Raw genomic sequence first — 15521 nt, 5'->3', positions numbered from 1 at the left:
AGTGCTTTGCTGTGGTTCCAGGCTGTGTCTTTATCATATATGATGATATTAACAAAACTCAAATCGAGGTTTCCGGAATAACAAACCAATGAAATGTGTGTGCGGGGTTCTATTTTAATAAGATCCCAGATGAGTCAAACTTCTTCCATCTCTATTTGGTTCTTTTGGTTTATTATCTCTTACAGGTCATTTCTTACAGAATGACCAACAGGAAGCCACTCCTTCCAATATACATATCAAGCTATATACATGTATGTCCACACACAGATGTGGACATACATGAGCACACATGTATGTGTGTGTTTCCTTTCTGCCTGCTACAAATTTAGGAGGCAGAAATGCACAGCTTCAGCCACCCCTTTAGAATACTGTAATGTGCTTTCAAAGCAAATCTCTCATCTCCTCCACATTTTACCAGCCCCAAAGATTTCCCCTAACCTTTGCACACTAGTTAGTGTTCCCAGAATTCACTGCATCACACATTATGGCAACAAGAATATGGTGATTGGCCATCATCATCAGAAGCTAAAATAAACCCTCTAGAGTTGAGGAGAGGAGGTCTTATTTTTCATTTTGTTGCCTTTTTTACCCAGAGCCTGATTTCTTTGAGAAGAGGTCATTTCAGAGTTCTCAGGCTCAGCCCCGTGGATGTGTGCTAATGTCTGCAGCTGGCTTTGTGATTTGATATTGTTCTTCTAACCACAGAGCCTTGGGCCCACCCGAGACCTACAAAATCAGCAACTCTGAGGGTGGGGACCAGCCATCTGTGTTTTAACAAGCTCTCCAGATGATTCTGATGCATGCTCAAATTTGAAGACCACTAATCTCTATATTTTGCATACACACATTCACAGCTATGCATGGTTCAGTTTGCATGCTGTCATAGGAAAGAAGCAGGGACTTTTACTTTTCCAATGAGAGCAAATTCTCAGTGGGAGCAACAGTTCCCATAGGCGGACAGCATAGAAGTCGGGTAGACAAGATGTCTCCATGGAGGGAGCAAGACCTGGAGACCCCTTTGAACATTGTTTCTGCTGAGTGTGAGCACAGCTTCCCATGCAGATGTGATCATACAACATGCTGATGAGTGGAGTAGACTCTAGGTTGTCACGTGGTGTTGAAAGCATCTTTTTCTGCGTTTCACCGCCCTCATCACAGAGCGACTTGGTAAAGAAGGGCTGTTGAGAGAACCTCCTAGAAGATAGATTTTAGTTTATTTATCTTTTAGTTTATTTATCTTAAGCAGTGGCTCACTGAAATGAAAGGTTTCTTTCCCTGTTGGAGTAGTGGGCTACTCCCTGGTTATAAATGCTACATTAGACTTCTTCCAAGGCTGAAAGGTAATTGACCAGTTAGTGCAGCATCACACAGCTAGAGACCATGGAAGGCACATCTGAGGAAAGACGGAGCTGTGTCAAAGTTGGGGTGACTATGGAAGGAGGCACTCCAGGGAAGTGGGAGATATAAGGGGAAGTGGGAGATATAAGGGGGAGTAGGAGGTGAGCTTGTGATTTGACGAAGGAATAGACCAAAGGTGGTATACCCACACAATAGGATATTAGCCATAAAAAAGAACGAGGTGCTCGCAGCTGCTACAACATGGGGAACCTTGAAAACATCACGCAAAGCGGAGGAAGCCAGACACACAGGTCGCATTTTGTATGATTCTATTTATATGAAATATCCAGAATAGGTAAATCCATAGGCAGAAAGCAGACAGTGGCTGTCACAGGCTGGAGGGAGGGAAGAGTGACTGGCTTAGTAGGTACAGGTCTCCCTTGGGGGTGATGAAAATGTTTTGGAACTAGATAGAGGTTATGGTTGCACAGCACTGGAAATGTACTAAAGGCCATGGAATTGTTGACTTTAAAGTGGTTAATTTTATGTCATGTGATTTCGCCTCTGTTTTTTAAAAGAGTCAATAGTATAAAGGCATTTCCCTTTTCACTTCAGAAAAACTGAGCTGAATTTTTTCTAATAAAATACAAAATAAAATATAATATTTTATCCCAAATATCAATAGATCCTAGCATAGATGAAGTATAGGTTTCACCTCCACCGCAACCCCCTCCTTACTCCCAGATCAGGTCATCAAGGACTGTTTACGCCCTGAGGATAACTGCCCACCTGTGGCATCAGGTTCACCCGATACCAACAGCTGCCCCTCTGAAAGTGGGGCCACCTTCCAGCTCCCCACCCCTGTGCCCAGGCACCCCAAGGAGGAGACTGGCCGTCAGGCTCCACAGCTGCTACTGCTGGGCTTTAAGACAAGGATGGGCTTTTGGCATCTTTGTCCAAACGGAATTTCCCTACTTTGTGTTAGTCTTCCTAGAACATTCTTCCCTGATTAAGAGGAGACAGGAAGCCCATCTTCCATTCATCTTTGCATTCAGTTCACAGGCTGAAGCTGGCTGACATCAAGGTCATCGGAGCCCTGGGCGACTCACTCACGGTGAGTTCTGGATGGTGGAAGGAAGGGCAGGAGAGGAGGAGATCTTGGCTAATAGGAGAATCTCACTTTGAGCCCTTAGAGCTGCCATCATCCGTACAACCTCAGTCCCTCTCCACCTCCCTGCTGCTGCTGCTGCTAAGTTGCTTCAGTCGTGTCCGACTCTGTGCGACCCCATAGACGGCAGCCCACCAGGCTCCCCCATCCCTGGGGTTCTCCAGGCAGGAACACTGGAGTGGGTTGCCATTTCCTTCTCCAAGGCATGAAAGTGAAAAGTGAAAGGGAAGTCGCTCAGTTGTGTCCGACCCTCAGAGACCCCATGGACTGCAGCCTACCAGGCTCCTCCGTCCATGGGATTTTCCAGGCAAGAGTACTAGAGTGGGGTGCCATTGCCTTCTCCGTCCACCTCCCTATCCACCCTGGAATCCAGCATTCCCTACTGGCGTTGAGTTTTCCACTGCCATTCTAACCTCATCTTTCTTCTCCTAACATTGGGTTGAAAGAGAGAGCAGGAAGTGGGGGGTCCAGAGGGGCCCCCTGAGATAGAAGTGACCCGGCCCAGACCACACAGCCTGTCGATGGCGGGGTGGAACAGTTTGAGGTCTCATGCTTACAGTGTAGGGCCCCTTCAAAGACCAGATGCTTTGTTCTGTCTGTAGGAAAGCTAAGGGATCGTGCCAAGGGCCATGCGATGATGCAACAGGAACTAGTACTAATGGAGGGGGGTGAAACACCAGGGTCAGTGGAGGAGATGGAAATACTAAAGATGACCCAGCCTGTGTCTGCAACTGCCCTGTGGTGACCTCCAAGTCCCCACAAAAAGTGACCCAGAAAAAGCAGAATCAAGTCCTTAGAGAGCCGGGGTGGGAAGTGGGGGTCCCTGCTTCTGGCCACAGCAGCTCACTACAGAGGAGTCCAGCTTCTGTTCTCTGGGTCAGTAAGGTCAAGGGCCTCCAGTTGAGTTTCCCCCCAACTACCAGCTGACACCTTTCATGTCTGTGGCCTGTTCACATTGATATGATCTCACTCAGTTTCCTCAACAAAATCCTGTGACGTATCTCTCTCCTCAAACTTAAACCAACAAAGAAGGTGAAGCTGGATGAGGCAAAGTGAGTACCATGGCCACAGAGCCTGTAAGTGCTGGATAAGGACAGAACTCTCAGGCCCTGACTCTGAGGCCAGAATCCTGTCTCTGTCCCATAGCCCTCTTCTCCATGACCCCTCAGGACTCTACCCCAAAGGCAGGGACACCTCTCCTGGAGGCCAGCCTTCCCCCGCTTCCTTGAAATGGCTCGTCTCAGAAATAACAGGCTTCGGGCAAGGGACATGAACCTGCAGTGCGTCACATGGTGGTTTTAAAAGACTCTGCTCTTTCTTTAGCTGAGGAGTAGGTACATGGCATTTCGTTTTAATTTTTCACATTGTACATATGCAAGATCTATTCATATCAAAGGATTATAATATACTTCCTTTTATGATATAGTTCACAGCTTTTAGAAACATGGGGCCCTGAAATGAGTCCTTTGGAAAACCACACTGCAGTCTAATTTCCAGAGCACTTTTGCCAGCCTGGTGTCTGGGCAGGGTTTCCCAGGGTGGGTTCCAGGATTCCCAGCGGGAGCTTGCACTCATTTCTGACAAGGCAGGATTCACATCAAGACATGCTGTCAAGACCCTGGGTTCTAAAGGGCTTGGCATTCTGGCCTGGCCAGGACAAGAACACAGACCCTCTGGTGAGCAGGCAGGAAAATCACCCCCGTGTTGTTCTCTTTTCAGGCAGGTAATGGGGCCGGGTCCAAGCCTGGAAATGTCCTAGACGTCTTGACTCAGTATCGAGGTCTGTCCTGGAGGTGAGTACAGCCGTGGCGAGGCCCAGAGACGCCTCGTCGTCACAGGACAGGGGAGGATCCCCCTGAGCATGTAGAAAACAAGTTCTCTAGCAGAGAGATGAGTCACCTGGTGCTTTTCCATGAGAAATTTCTAGGTTTAATTTAAGGAAGGTATTTATCAGCTTTCCCAAACCATTTTCTTCCAAACAAGTCTGGACCTGAACAGGAGGAGTTTAGGGGAGAACCTACTGAAACATTTGGGTTGGAAAAGGTTGAGCTTCCATTTCTCCCCTCTGCGCAGTAGTCTCAGAGGGAGGCAGCAGCCTTCAGAACCACAGTTGTGTCTGAGTCCCAGCTGCCTGCTCTGTGTGATCTTGGGCAAGTTATTCAGCCTCTCTGAACTGGTCTCATCTTTGATTCAGAGACAGTAATACTGGCTTAGCATTGTCATGAGGCTTGCATGCTAAGTCGCCTCAGTCATGTACGACTTTGTGCGACCCCATGGACTGTAGCCCACCAGGCTCCTCTGTCCATGGATTCTTCAGGCAAGAATACTGGAGTGAATCGCCAGGCCCTTCTCCAGGGGATCTCCCAACCCAGGGACCAAAACCACATCTCTTAAGTCTCCTGCATTGGCAGGCAGGTTCTTTACCACAAGTGCCCAGGTCACGAGGCTTAGAGAGAATTTAAATGCCTAGCACAGTGCCTGACAGGAAGGTGTAAATGGTAGCTGGGATCACTACTGAAGGGCCTTCATTTAACAGATGAGGAAGCATGGCTCAGAGAGGACAAGTAACCTGTCTAAGATCACACAGTCAGATGATGAAGGAGCAAAAAGTAGGGTAGATGGCTCCTGACCCCTAATCCAGCACCTCTCCTAATCACATATATATATCTCGTACATGCTGGTCCTGCTCCGTCTGTAATCAAATCCAGGCACCGCAGACTGTGGTGAGTAGCACTCCCGCTTCACCTTTGAAAGTCTGGCTCATGCCAACCTGAGAGGGCAGGTTTGGTGTTTCCTCAGCCTGCAATCCATCATCTCTGGCACCAGCTTGGACCTGAGTGCTGAGTCCCTGGCCTTCTCCCTGATGATGCTCTGCAGAGTTAAACCCCAAACCGTTTTGAGAACCTTTGAAATGTTCCCAGATGTACTTGGCAGAGAAGGAGGAGATATGGAAAAGCAGGGAATCCAATCAACTCTGGAATGCTGTGTATTTTCATGCCTAGAAACCCATCCAATTTTGATTTCCTTGGAATTTTAGAAGTGGTTTGGAAGATTGCGAAGGCTCACTAGAAGACACCCTTTAAAGACGGGTTTTCCCCAAGCCAAACAGGAAGAAAACCATGAGGGCAAACTTCTTTTTTTCTTTTAATGAAGGGGCCCACTTAATTCCCTTGCTTGGGGTTAAAGATCAAACCTAAAAAACACATAAGTCAGCCCCTCCGGCTTAAACGAGTTTTTTTTTATTTGGACATTCTGGTTTGTGGGGCAAGTAGAGAAAAGTTGCTGTGTTCTGGATTTTTTCAGTTTTTCTACAGAACTAGAGGAAAGGGAAAGCCCCAAGCCCCCAGAGTGTTTCTCAGAAGGAGGAAGGTGTGTCTTGGTGGTGTCTGGGGTGTTTCAGCGTCGCTGGCAGTTTTAACCTTCATTTTCTTTTTTGTCCCCACGACGACGACGTAGTGTGGGCGGCGACCAGAACCTCAGCAGCGTCATCACCCTGCCCAGTGAGTACGCGCTCCCCCGGGGTTCGGGGCGGGCCCGCCACAGCCCTGCGCGTTTCGGCAGCTCCCCCTGGCGGTGACCGCGGGCTTAGCAGGGAACCGGGCTGCAGAAGACAGCCGTGTTCGGCAGGGGGCGCTGCTTCCCCAAGACGGTTTCCTCGCTCTGCTTCTTGAGAGTAATTAAAGCCTTGCCTATTTTGTCTTTAAAAAAAAAAAGAGAGAGAAATTGTATTTGTCTGAGGAAGAAAGAGAGTAAGAGAGAAAGAATGCTCCATCCAGCTCTTAGTGCAAGTTATTATTAAGAAGTGATTGAAGAAGGAAGGAAAGGAAACCCCTCTCTGCTTTGCCTGTCATTCTGACCAGAGCACCTTTTTGGGAGGTGTTGACTTAGGCTTGGACTGCGTTAGGCACCACTGCATACAAAGACGTTGAATTCCTGTGTGTCCGGTTTAGGAAAAGCTGCTATGGCAGCAGCAGAGATGAAATTACCTTGTTCAGGCCACGCAACACAGCCATATTTGGGGCGCAACATTTTCCTTAAATTGCTTCATCAACAACCTGTTTGGAATGATTTGTTAAAGCCTGACTGCATTCTTTCAATGGTCTTATCTTATTCATCTTTTCATTCTCCTTAGTGCATACACAGTGCTTGTTCTTAAAGCACACATAAAATACGTGTTATTTTCCCTTAAAATCTTCTGGCTAACAATTTTGCCCGAGAGGAATTTTATCGGTCCCATTCTCGTTTGCTTTTCTTGTAATTATCCCTTGGTAATATATCTTTAAAAGTTAAGAAATTGTTTCAGCTCTAAGTCACCCAGACTTTGATGATAAAGGTGGCTTGATTGCTACATAGGCAGAACTGGTTGGACTTCATGTGCTATCTGTTCTTGCTATTTGCAAATCCTGTTGAGTGTAAGTAGGTACAGTTCTGTGGCACAAGTACCCCTTGTCTTCTTTATTTTTAGGTCCACACGAAAGAGCTATGAATAAACTCCACTATCGCTAGGAGATGGTTGGCGTTGCCTTTGTGAATGTAATTGAGTGGGCTGTGAGCTGGGCTAGCGTACACAACGCTTTGCTGGGCTCTCTGATTGCCATGCAGTTGTGGTCAATAACATGACTGGAAACCATCTGATTCAAGGTCGTCCACTAAAATGATTTGTGGAAAAATGAGTGTCCAGAGTAGACAAACCTTTAGAGACAGAAAGGAGATTAGAGGTTGCCATGGGGCTGGAAAGCTGAGTGCTGAAGAATTGATGCTTTTGAACTGTGGTGCTGGAAAAGATTCTTGAGAGTCCCATGGACTGCAAGGAGATCAAACCAGTCAATCCTAAAGGAAATCAGTCCTGAATATTCATGGGAAGGACTGATGCTGAAGCTGAATCTCCAATACTTTGGCCACCTGATGCCAAGAACAGACTCATTAGAAAAGACCCTGATGCTGGGAAAGACTGAAGGCAGGAGGAAAAGGGGATGACAGAGGATGAGATGGTTGGATGGCATTACTGACTCAATGGAAATGAGTTTGAGCGAGCTCCGGGAGTTGGTGAAGGACAGGGAAGCCTGGAGTGCTGCAAAGAGTCGGACATGACTGAGCAACTGAAATGAACTGATAGGGCTGGCAGAAATGGGGAGTGACTGCTAGTGAATGCCAAGTTTCTTTTTGGGGTGATGAAAATGTTCTAAACTTTATAGGGGTATGGTTGCACAACTGTATGAGTGTACTAAAAGCTATTGAATTGTACTTTGGTGAACTTTGTTATGTGAATTATATCTCAGCAAAGTGATTATGTATTTGGAAAAAAAGCAAAGTGCCCGAGACCTGAGCCAGACTGGCACTTATTCAGCACCAATTTATTAAGCCCCTGTGTGTGCTGTCCACATGGCTCAGCATCGCCCTTCTGGACATTTTCTTTGGGGGCTGAGTGAACTGTAAGGGTGAGATTTGCAGGCTGGGGGTGGGGGGCTCTGCTTTGTCACCAACACCCCTTGGCACTTATCTAAGGAATTCGAAGATGGCTTTGGGGTACTGACATCTCTTCCTTGTATTTATAGACATGCTCCGGGAATTCAACCCTTCCCTGAAGGGCTTCTCTGTTGGCAAGGGAAGCGAAAGCAGTTCTGGGGCCTACCTAAACCAGGCTGTGCCGGGAGCCCGAGCTGAGTGAGAATCTTGGGGGTGAACCCCAAGGGTCCCCTGGGGACCTGGTTGGGCCTTTGGCCTAGACCAGGGTGTATGGCTAAAGGCTGGAGGGGTTTGGTCCGGGGGAAGGATCTGAGGGTCAAAGACAGCTGAGTGGGCTCTCTTGGGGGGTGTCCCTTGCTCTGGGGCACAAAAACCCACTAGCCCACCCCTAACCACAGCCCCAGGAACTAGTCACAATTGGTTCTGATGCCAGGTACATGCTTTGAGCAAATTACTTTACCTCACCTATATTTCTTCTAGAATAATCACAAACCTTACTTTACCATGTCGTTCCTAGGGATTCCTATGTTTTGGTTCCTAGATCTCCTGATACCATTCTCTCAACTCTCATCACCACCCTGAGCTTGAGCCCCCATCCCCACCAGAGTAACTATTATTTATTCAGGACCGGAAAGGTGACAGATTATCCAGAGCAGAGATCATACAAAACCTAACAGGCTTTATCATGAATTCTGTGACTTCCTTTTCCTTTTGGTGGGGGAGGAGTGAAAGACTACCACTTTATGGCTTAAAATTTGAGGCTTACATTAATATTACCTTAATCTTGCTTTTTTCCAAGTATATGTCAACTGGTAGTATAAGAAGAGAGGCAGTTCTCAGAATGATTAGATCAGGAGGCCATCTAAGAATGAAGCCTGAGTTGAAAGCGTGGAAGTAACCAAAGCAGAGAGTGATTCATATGGCCCTGGATTTCTCCCCTGCCTTCCCCCAGGCCCCAGGGCTCTTCCATGCGAGAAATCTATGTATCCAAGCATGTCCTGTGTTGTAGGGGAGTGTTAGGGATTATTATCCCAGATAATTGTTATTATAGATGAAGACACTGTAGCACCAAGAGATGAAGTGGCCTGAACAAATGTATTCTCTCAACCACACGGTCTCTCATCTTTGTGCCTCACAGGCTTTATCTCAAGTTCCGATAACAACCTGTCCTGCTAGACAACAGTGTGCAGTTTAAAAAGTACCTTTGTTATCTCTCATATATCCTGTGTAGTAACTGTGAGATTGAGCAGAGGGTCAGATGCCCATGTTTCCTTGGTGATGCTGCTGAGGCTCAGAGAGGCCAAGTAATCATCCCAACACTCTAGTCCATAGAAAGAGCAGCAGCCCTGCTAACGTCAGAGCAATCGATGAGGAAACTGAGGCCCGAAGAACAAAGGGTCCATCCAGGTAGTCTGATACCTAGCCTGCTGTGCTGGTCACTTGACTTTTTTCTTATGTCTGCCCTCAGGGATTTACCTGTTCAGGCCAGGAGGCTGGTGGATCTGATGAAGAATGATGTGGTAAATCTGGGGGAAGTGGCATCTGGGCCTACTTGAGGTAGGATACCCTGAGCAGGGAGTAGGCGGGAAGAATTATGGAGACGGAGAGTTTTGGCTCTGGGGGAGGACAGGAACACATGGGAATCCAGAGAGGCCACCTTAAAAAAAAAAGATTTAGCACCTGTGACCTCGGTACCCTCAAACCAAAGAAAAAATTACTAATGTCCCCACTAGACCTCCAGTGTGTCCAGACCCATCCCTGCAGCGTTCAGTACTTTGTATTTTCCTAGACTTGACTCTGGGGCAAGACATTTACTTGTTTGTTTCCTATTCATTTCAGAATATAAATTTTCAGGAAGACTGGAAGATAATAACCCTGTTTATAGGTGGCAATGACCTCTGTGATGTCTGTGATGACCCGGTAGGTCTCCAGGCCCTAACCCAAGATTCCCCCAGGAAGAATTTCCACCCCGGGTCACTGAAACAGTGCAGCTGGGTTGGGACTTGGCTAGTGGTCAGGCATGGATCCAGCCTGGGGACCAAGCAGACACTGAAACACTGCTCTGTCCATAAGGAGCTCACACCTCCAGGGCAGGGGGACACAGACAGCCCACCTTCAGGTGTGATAGAACTGTACCCAGAAGAGAAGGCTGGGGTTAGGACTGCCGTGGGATTTGGTATGGGGGTGGGGGTGGCATCAGAGGTTTACAGAGAGCAGGAGAGTCTGGGTTGTGAACACGAGAAGCTTTGTCAGGCAGAAAGGGGACCAGCAGAGCAAAGTGGTGGATCTGGCTGTGGCTTGAGAGCACCTGCCCCCAGGGTGACCCTGCCCCCCGAGACTCCGCAAGGCTTGCTTTCCTGGCATCAAAGTCACCAGAGTCTGGGATTTCCAAGCTGTGTTTCAGAGGGCCCACAGTGGGGCCTGAGGGCCGCTGGCTGCGGGGTGGAGCAAATGAGGAGGTGGGGCCATGGGTTCCTCCCTCACTTCCCCTGAAGCTTTGATCATTTGGTAGAGCAGGGCTCTTGGCTAAATTTCATTCAGAGAAAGGGTTCCACTGCTTTTCTTTAAAAAAGTTTGATAAGCACAAGATGAGGGGAAATCACCCTTAAAATGTTTTACCCTTGGGGAGGGGAAGGCAGGAGCTTCTTCCCCTCTCCTTATCTCCTCAAGTAATATGGTTGAGCTGTGGGTTCCCAGGCACGGGTGGCTCCAGCAGAAGTATCAGCCACTAGGATGTTCCAGCTGCAGATCTTAGAGGCCCCCTGCTCCAGCATCCCAGTTCAGAGGTGTGATGTGCTTTAGCTAGGGCCCTCCCTCTAGTTGACACGAAGTGGGTCCAGAGCTTTCCATAGCAGAAGAAAGGGCGTTTCCCTGAGGGTCACAGCCTTAACAACCTTGAGGACTGTGGGGTTAGGGTGGAGGCTGGGGTCCCAAAAGACGACCTGTGCTTCAGTGTTGCCCATTCAGACTGAAAGGCAGGGAGGAGGGGACCCAGGAGAGGACGCAGTCCTGGTTACAGAGACTGGGTGGTGACTGGGCTTAGAGACATCGCCTCTGCCCGCAGGTCCGCTACTCTCCGCAGAACTTCGTGGACAACATTGGGCAGGCTCTGGACATCCTCCACGCTGAGGTACGAAGGCTGGCCCACATGTCCTCTGAGCCGCTCAGCCCCAGGCCTCCTCCTTGGGCGTCTAGCTTCCTGCTGAGACCCTCCCATGTGACCCCCTTCCCCTGGAGACCAGCGCTGGCCATGCTGTCACTCCTGGGCCCAGCAGCCTGAGCACACGTGTGTTAACAGCGAGCAGCAGAAAGGAGGAGACAGGGATGATGGATGTGGGTGGGCCCAGGTGAAAGGCCACAAACATGACACCCAGCAGGAGGCACTGGCCCCAGACCTGTGGGAGAGGCTGGCGCTGCCCAGCCCTGATCCTCTTGGGGACGATCTTGCCTTTGCTCAGGTGCCTCGGGCCTTTGTGAACCTTGTCAAGGTGCTGGAGATCATCAACCTGAGGAAGCTGTACCAGGATAAGAACGTCAGCTGCCCAAGGCTGATCCTCCGGTGAGTTGGATGTTCTCCACCTGTTGCCAAAGGGCCTATGGGACCCTTAGCAGAGAGTGACTCTGGCTGGTGAGAAAAGCCAACGGCAGGAGTGTGAGGAGTGCTGAGACCCCCTGGTCAAACCTGACAAGGCCTCTTGGAGGAGACCCCCAGGGCATTGTGCCCACCCTCCCAACCCAGTCCAGGCTCCTATACCCTCAGAGGGCATGCATTTGCCACCCAATGTACTTCTTTTGCCACGACAGCTCAGGACACTCTTCAGTCCTCCAGGGAAGAGTAAAGCATGAGGGATGGGCGAGCCTCTGTGGGCCAGGCTCACTAGGGCCACATCTTTCTGTGTCCAGAACCTCCCTGCTCCCTTCCAGAGGCCCAGCTCCCGGACAGATGAGCCTCTCTGTTCAGCATGGGTGCTCCAGGCTGCACATTCACAAAGGCAGGGCTGTGGTCACCTTCTAGGAGAGAGGCTGTTCAGGTCAGAATCAGCATGGTAGAAGACAAAGAACCCTCGCCCTGAGAGGCCGCCTTCATCCCCAGCCTCCAAAGCCAAAGATGGCTCCCCTGCTAATGTTACATGTGACCCTAGGGAGTAAGACGTCCTTCTGCCCCAAGCGTGAGCCGTTCCTGCCTGCAAGGTCTCCTCTGGGCTGTTAGCCCAGATCACGGTGGCTGTGCCCCCCACCCCCTTCTTCCCTCCCCAAGCTCTATACAGGCCTCCACTGTAGGCCTAAGCACATCACGTGGTAATGACCCCGAGTGCCTCTCCCCGCTCAGCCCTGAACTCTGTCTGAGTCACTGCCAGCGCAGAGTCAGGGCTCCGTGGCTGTTTGCTGAATGACTGAATGAATAATTCACAAGGGCCAGATCTGCTCTTGGAAATGAAGGGATATCTTGGCTGTTCCCTGAGGATGCGTGCCAAAGCGCCCCCGGGGGCCTAGACTGCATGGGTCCCCTGGGGAAGGCCTGGGGATGCTGTGAACAGTGGGAGGACGGCTGCCGGGTGACACATGCCTATTAGCGCAGCTGGTGTCAGGCGGGCTATTTTTGGCTGCTGACTCATCCCTGGCTCCCACTTTCTCCAGTCACTGGGCCACATGGGGCGGGGGAGGGGACAGGGAGAGTTGAGCATTTTCATTCCATTTCAGAGCACCTCACCTAAAAGTCTCTGGCTGCCCATCACTACAAGGTTTCCAGACGATTAAAGCTGAAGGTTCAGAGTTGGCATTTGTCTGACCTGGAGTGGCCAAGTTGCTGACAGCGGGATTAGGAAGGCTCAGGGTCACTGCATTCTGCCACCTGTGCGCTGTCCTGTCTCAGTGGCTGTGCTTTCCTTGGCGGTGCTGAGTCTGCACTGAGCCATCCTCGCTATATTGCCTCCTGCCTATGGACCATAAGCCCGAATTTGTGAGATGGCTAGTCAGGGCAGAAGCAGCTTAAACAGGGGTTGAGAGCTCAGGTTTAGACCAGAGAGACCTGAGTTCAAGTCCTGGCTCCCACACTCAGCATCCACATGAACTTGAGAAACTGCTAATCCATGCGGAACCTTAGTTTGCTCATCTATAAAATGGGGGCAATGAAAAGACAGCTTCTAGAATAGCTAAGAGGATTCAGCAAACTCATAAAACTCTCAGCACAGTGAACTTTCAGTATGTGTTATCATGAATATTGTTGTCCCTATTATTTAGAAGGAGGCATGCCTTATCTCTACCACACTGTTCTCAGACATTCATCGGATAACTTGGCTCCGTAAAAGTCACTCCTTACAGACGTCAGAAGATATAACTATTTCATTTTCATGGCAAATCCAGATCTGGGAAATTTTCTTAGGTTTCAGCTGGTGCAGTTGACAGGTTAGCCAGCCAGAGCCAGCTGCCCCCCGCCCTCCTCCTTAGCACAGGCATCTGGTACCTCTGAGTTAAATATATTCTGAATCTCAAGCCAGTGTTCCTGTGTCATGCTCTCAGACGGTGGTTCTGGTGGGTGAGCACCTCTGTGGTTTGGTCTGCAGGAATCTGTGTCCCTGTGTCTTGAAGTATGATGATAATGCAACAGAACTTGCCTCCCTTGTCGAAGTGAATAAGAAGTATCAGGTAAGCTGGGAACTGCTGTGTGGTTCATGGTTCTGGTTAGAAAAGGAACAGACACTTAGATTATTTCAACCTCGACTGCATGTGACATTACCACTGACCAGTTTGCAGATATCAAGACCGCCCCCTCCCTCCAAGGCAGCAGATTCCGTTTATTTGAATCAAGTTACAGAGCCAAGTCACTCAACACACATGACCAAATCTCAGTTTCTGGCCTTACACCAAAATAAATATTTCCAATTGTCCATGGAGAATGGGTATGAGTTCTGACTCCTGGGGCAGGAACGCTTGCCACCCAAGAGAATCTGGAGGATTCAGTGCAACAACACGTACTCCGTCTGCCCTCCCTTCCTGGGGGGAGCAGGTGTTATTAGGTGTTACTGGGGTGCACAGGGAAATAGAAAGCTGATGCTCTCCCAGCATCCTGTGGGCTGTCCCTTTGAGGCTTTTCTCCATCAAATCTTCAAGCAGAGCAATGGACTCTCTTGAGTTTTGTCCCAAATAATCACCCAGTCACTTGAGAACAATGGTCACCTTCCAGCTCTTCCAGGCTGGATGGGATGCAGAGAGCTTCCAGGGTGGATCAATCCTTCAAGCCCATGGACTCCTTGGAGCAGAACCCCTCCTGGCAGCCTCTTTCAGAGCAGCCTTGTCCATGAGTGGTGTCTGGGCTCAGGGCAGTGACCTGTGTATCATTCTTCGAGGCCATCGCTGGGCCCCTTGGGTGACTAGGGGCCCGTTCCTTTGTCTCTGCTGAGGAAGTCATGGCCCTCACCAGGCAAGGGAAGGCAGCCAGGTTATGGCTCTGAAAGCAGTCCTTTTGCAGGCGGGGTTTGAGTGCAGAGCATAAGCGCTTATGCAATTCTGGTTGGTTTATTGTTTATTATTATATCAGATGTATTATTTTCTATAACTTGATTTATTTTTGGCCGTGCAGGGTCTTTGTTGCTGCACAGGATTTCCCTAGTTGCGGAGGGCAGGCACTACTCTCTAGTTGAGATGCTCTGGCTTCTCCTTGCCGTGGCTTCTTTTGTTATGGAGCTTGGGCTCTAGGCACTCGGGCTTCGGTAGATGCGGCATATGGGCTCAATTGCATGGTTCCCAGGCTCTAGAGCACCCGCTCAATAATTGTGGCCTATGGGCTTAGTTATCCCTCGTCATGTGGGATCTTCCTGGAATAAAACCTGTGTCTCCTGCATCAGCAGGTGGATTCTTTACCACTGAGTCACCAGGGAAGCCCCAGATGTATTTTTTAAACAGACTATCTGGAATAGCTAAGGTCAGAGGCCAAGCCACCAGAAATTGAAGAGTCATGGAATTCTGGGGCCATGCCATAAGAATAAAATCAGGCCAAACAACTGGTTTGATGGAGTCACCATAGACGCCACTATCCCTGCTGTTTCTAGAAACTAGATGCACCCTCAGCAAAATGGATTCTGTGCTGCCCCTCCGTCTTTCAATCTCTAGTTTCCAAACCGAAGCCTGAGGCGGGAGCCCCCACACATCTACTGGGGGACCCATGGATGTGTGTGAGGGAAGTTGGGAGAAACAGCATCTGGGCTTCTCACCTACATTGCAAGGCAGGCTTTTCTTCACACAGTAGAGTAGGTTCAGAGAACCAAAGGGGAACTGTTCCCTAATATGGCCTTCACAACCTCTCTAGATTAGCCAACTATTCCCAGGTCTGCTCTTGGTGACCACTGAGACCCTGCTGTAGCATCCCAGACGAGCTCACAGCTCAGCCTCATGAGGCCATCATGTCCTCTCTCTCAGTCCTCTGACTTTCTACTTCCTGTTCTCCTTTTCTTGAAGATGAGCATTGCTGTTAATTATTACCAGCATGTGCCAGGCCTTCTCCACACTACTTACACCATTTCTGACAAGTTGCAGTGGTGGGGGCGGGGGT

The 15521-nt window shown here is 49.4% G+C and overlaps 1 protein-coding gene across 1 annotated transcript in view; it reads left to right on the top strand.

Moving 5' to 3' along the window:
* The window catches only part of PLB1 (phospholipase B1), a 126286-nt gene that overhangs the window by 61346 nt on the left and 49419 nt on the right, over positions 1-15521 (top strand). Inside the window, exons 18-26 of the mRNA XM_055540617.1 lie at positions 2394-2452; positions 4226-4299; positions 5963-6006; positions 8062-8170; positions 9441-9492; positions 9812-9892; positions 11037-11102; positions 11431-11531; positions 13537-13618. Coding sequence (XP_055396592.1) covers positions 2394-2452; positions 4226-4299; positions 5963-6006; positions 8062-8170; positions 9441-9492; positions 9812-9892; positions 11037-11102; positions 11431-11531; positions 13537-13618 — 668 coding nt within the window. The remainder of the gene's footprint in view (positions 1-2393; positions 2453-4225; positions 4300-5962; positions 6007-8061; positions 8171-9440; positions 9493-9811; positions 9893-11036; positions 11103-11430; positions 11532-13536; positions 13619-15521) is intronic.

The sequence above is a fragment of the Bubalus kerabau genome, chromosome 11 (assembly GCF_029407905.1).
Source record: "Bubalus kerabau isolate K-KA32 ecotype Philippines breed swamp buffalo chromosome 11, PCC_UOA_SB_1v2, whole genome shotgun sequence".
Classification (NCBI taxonomy): Eukaryota; Metazoa; Chordata; class Mammalia; order Artiodactyla; family Bovidae; genus Bubalus; species Bubalus kerabau.
This window is presented reverse-complemented; position numbering and strand designations above follow the sequence as displayed.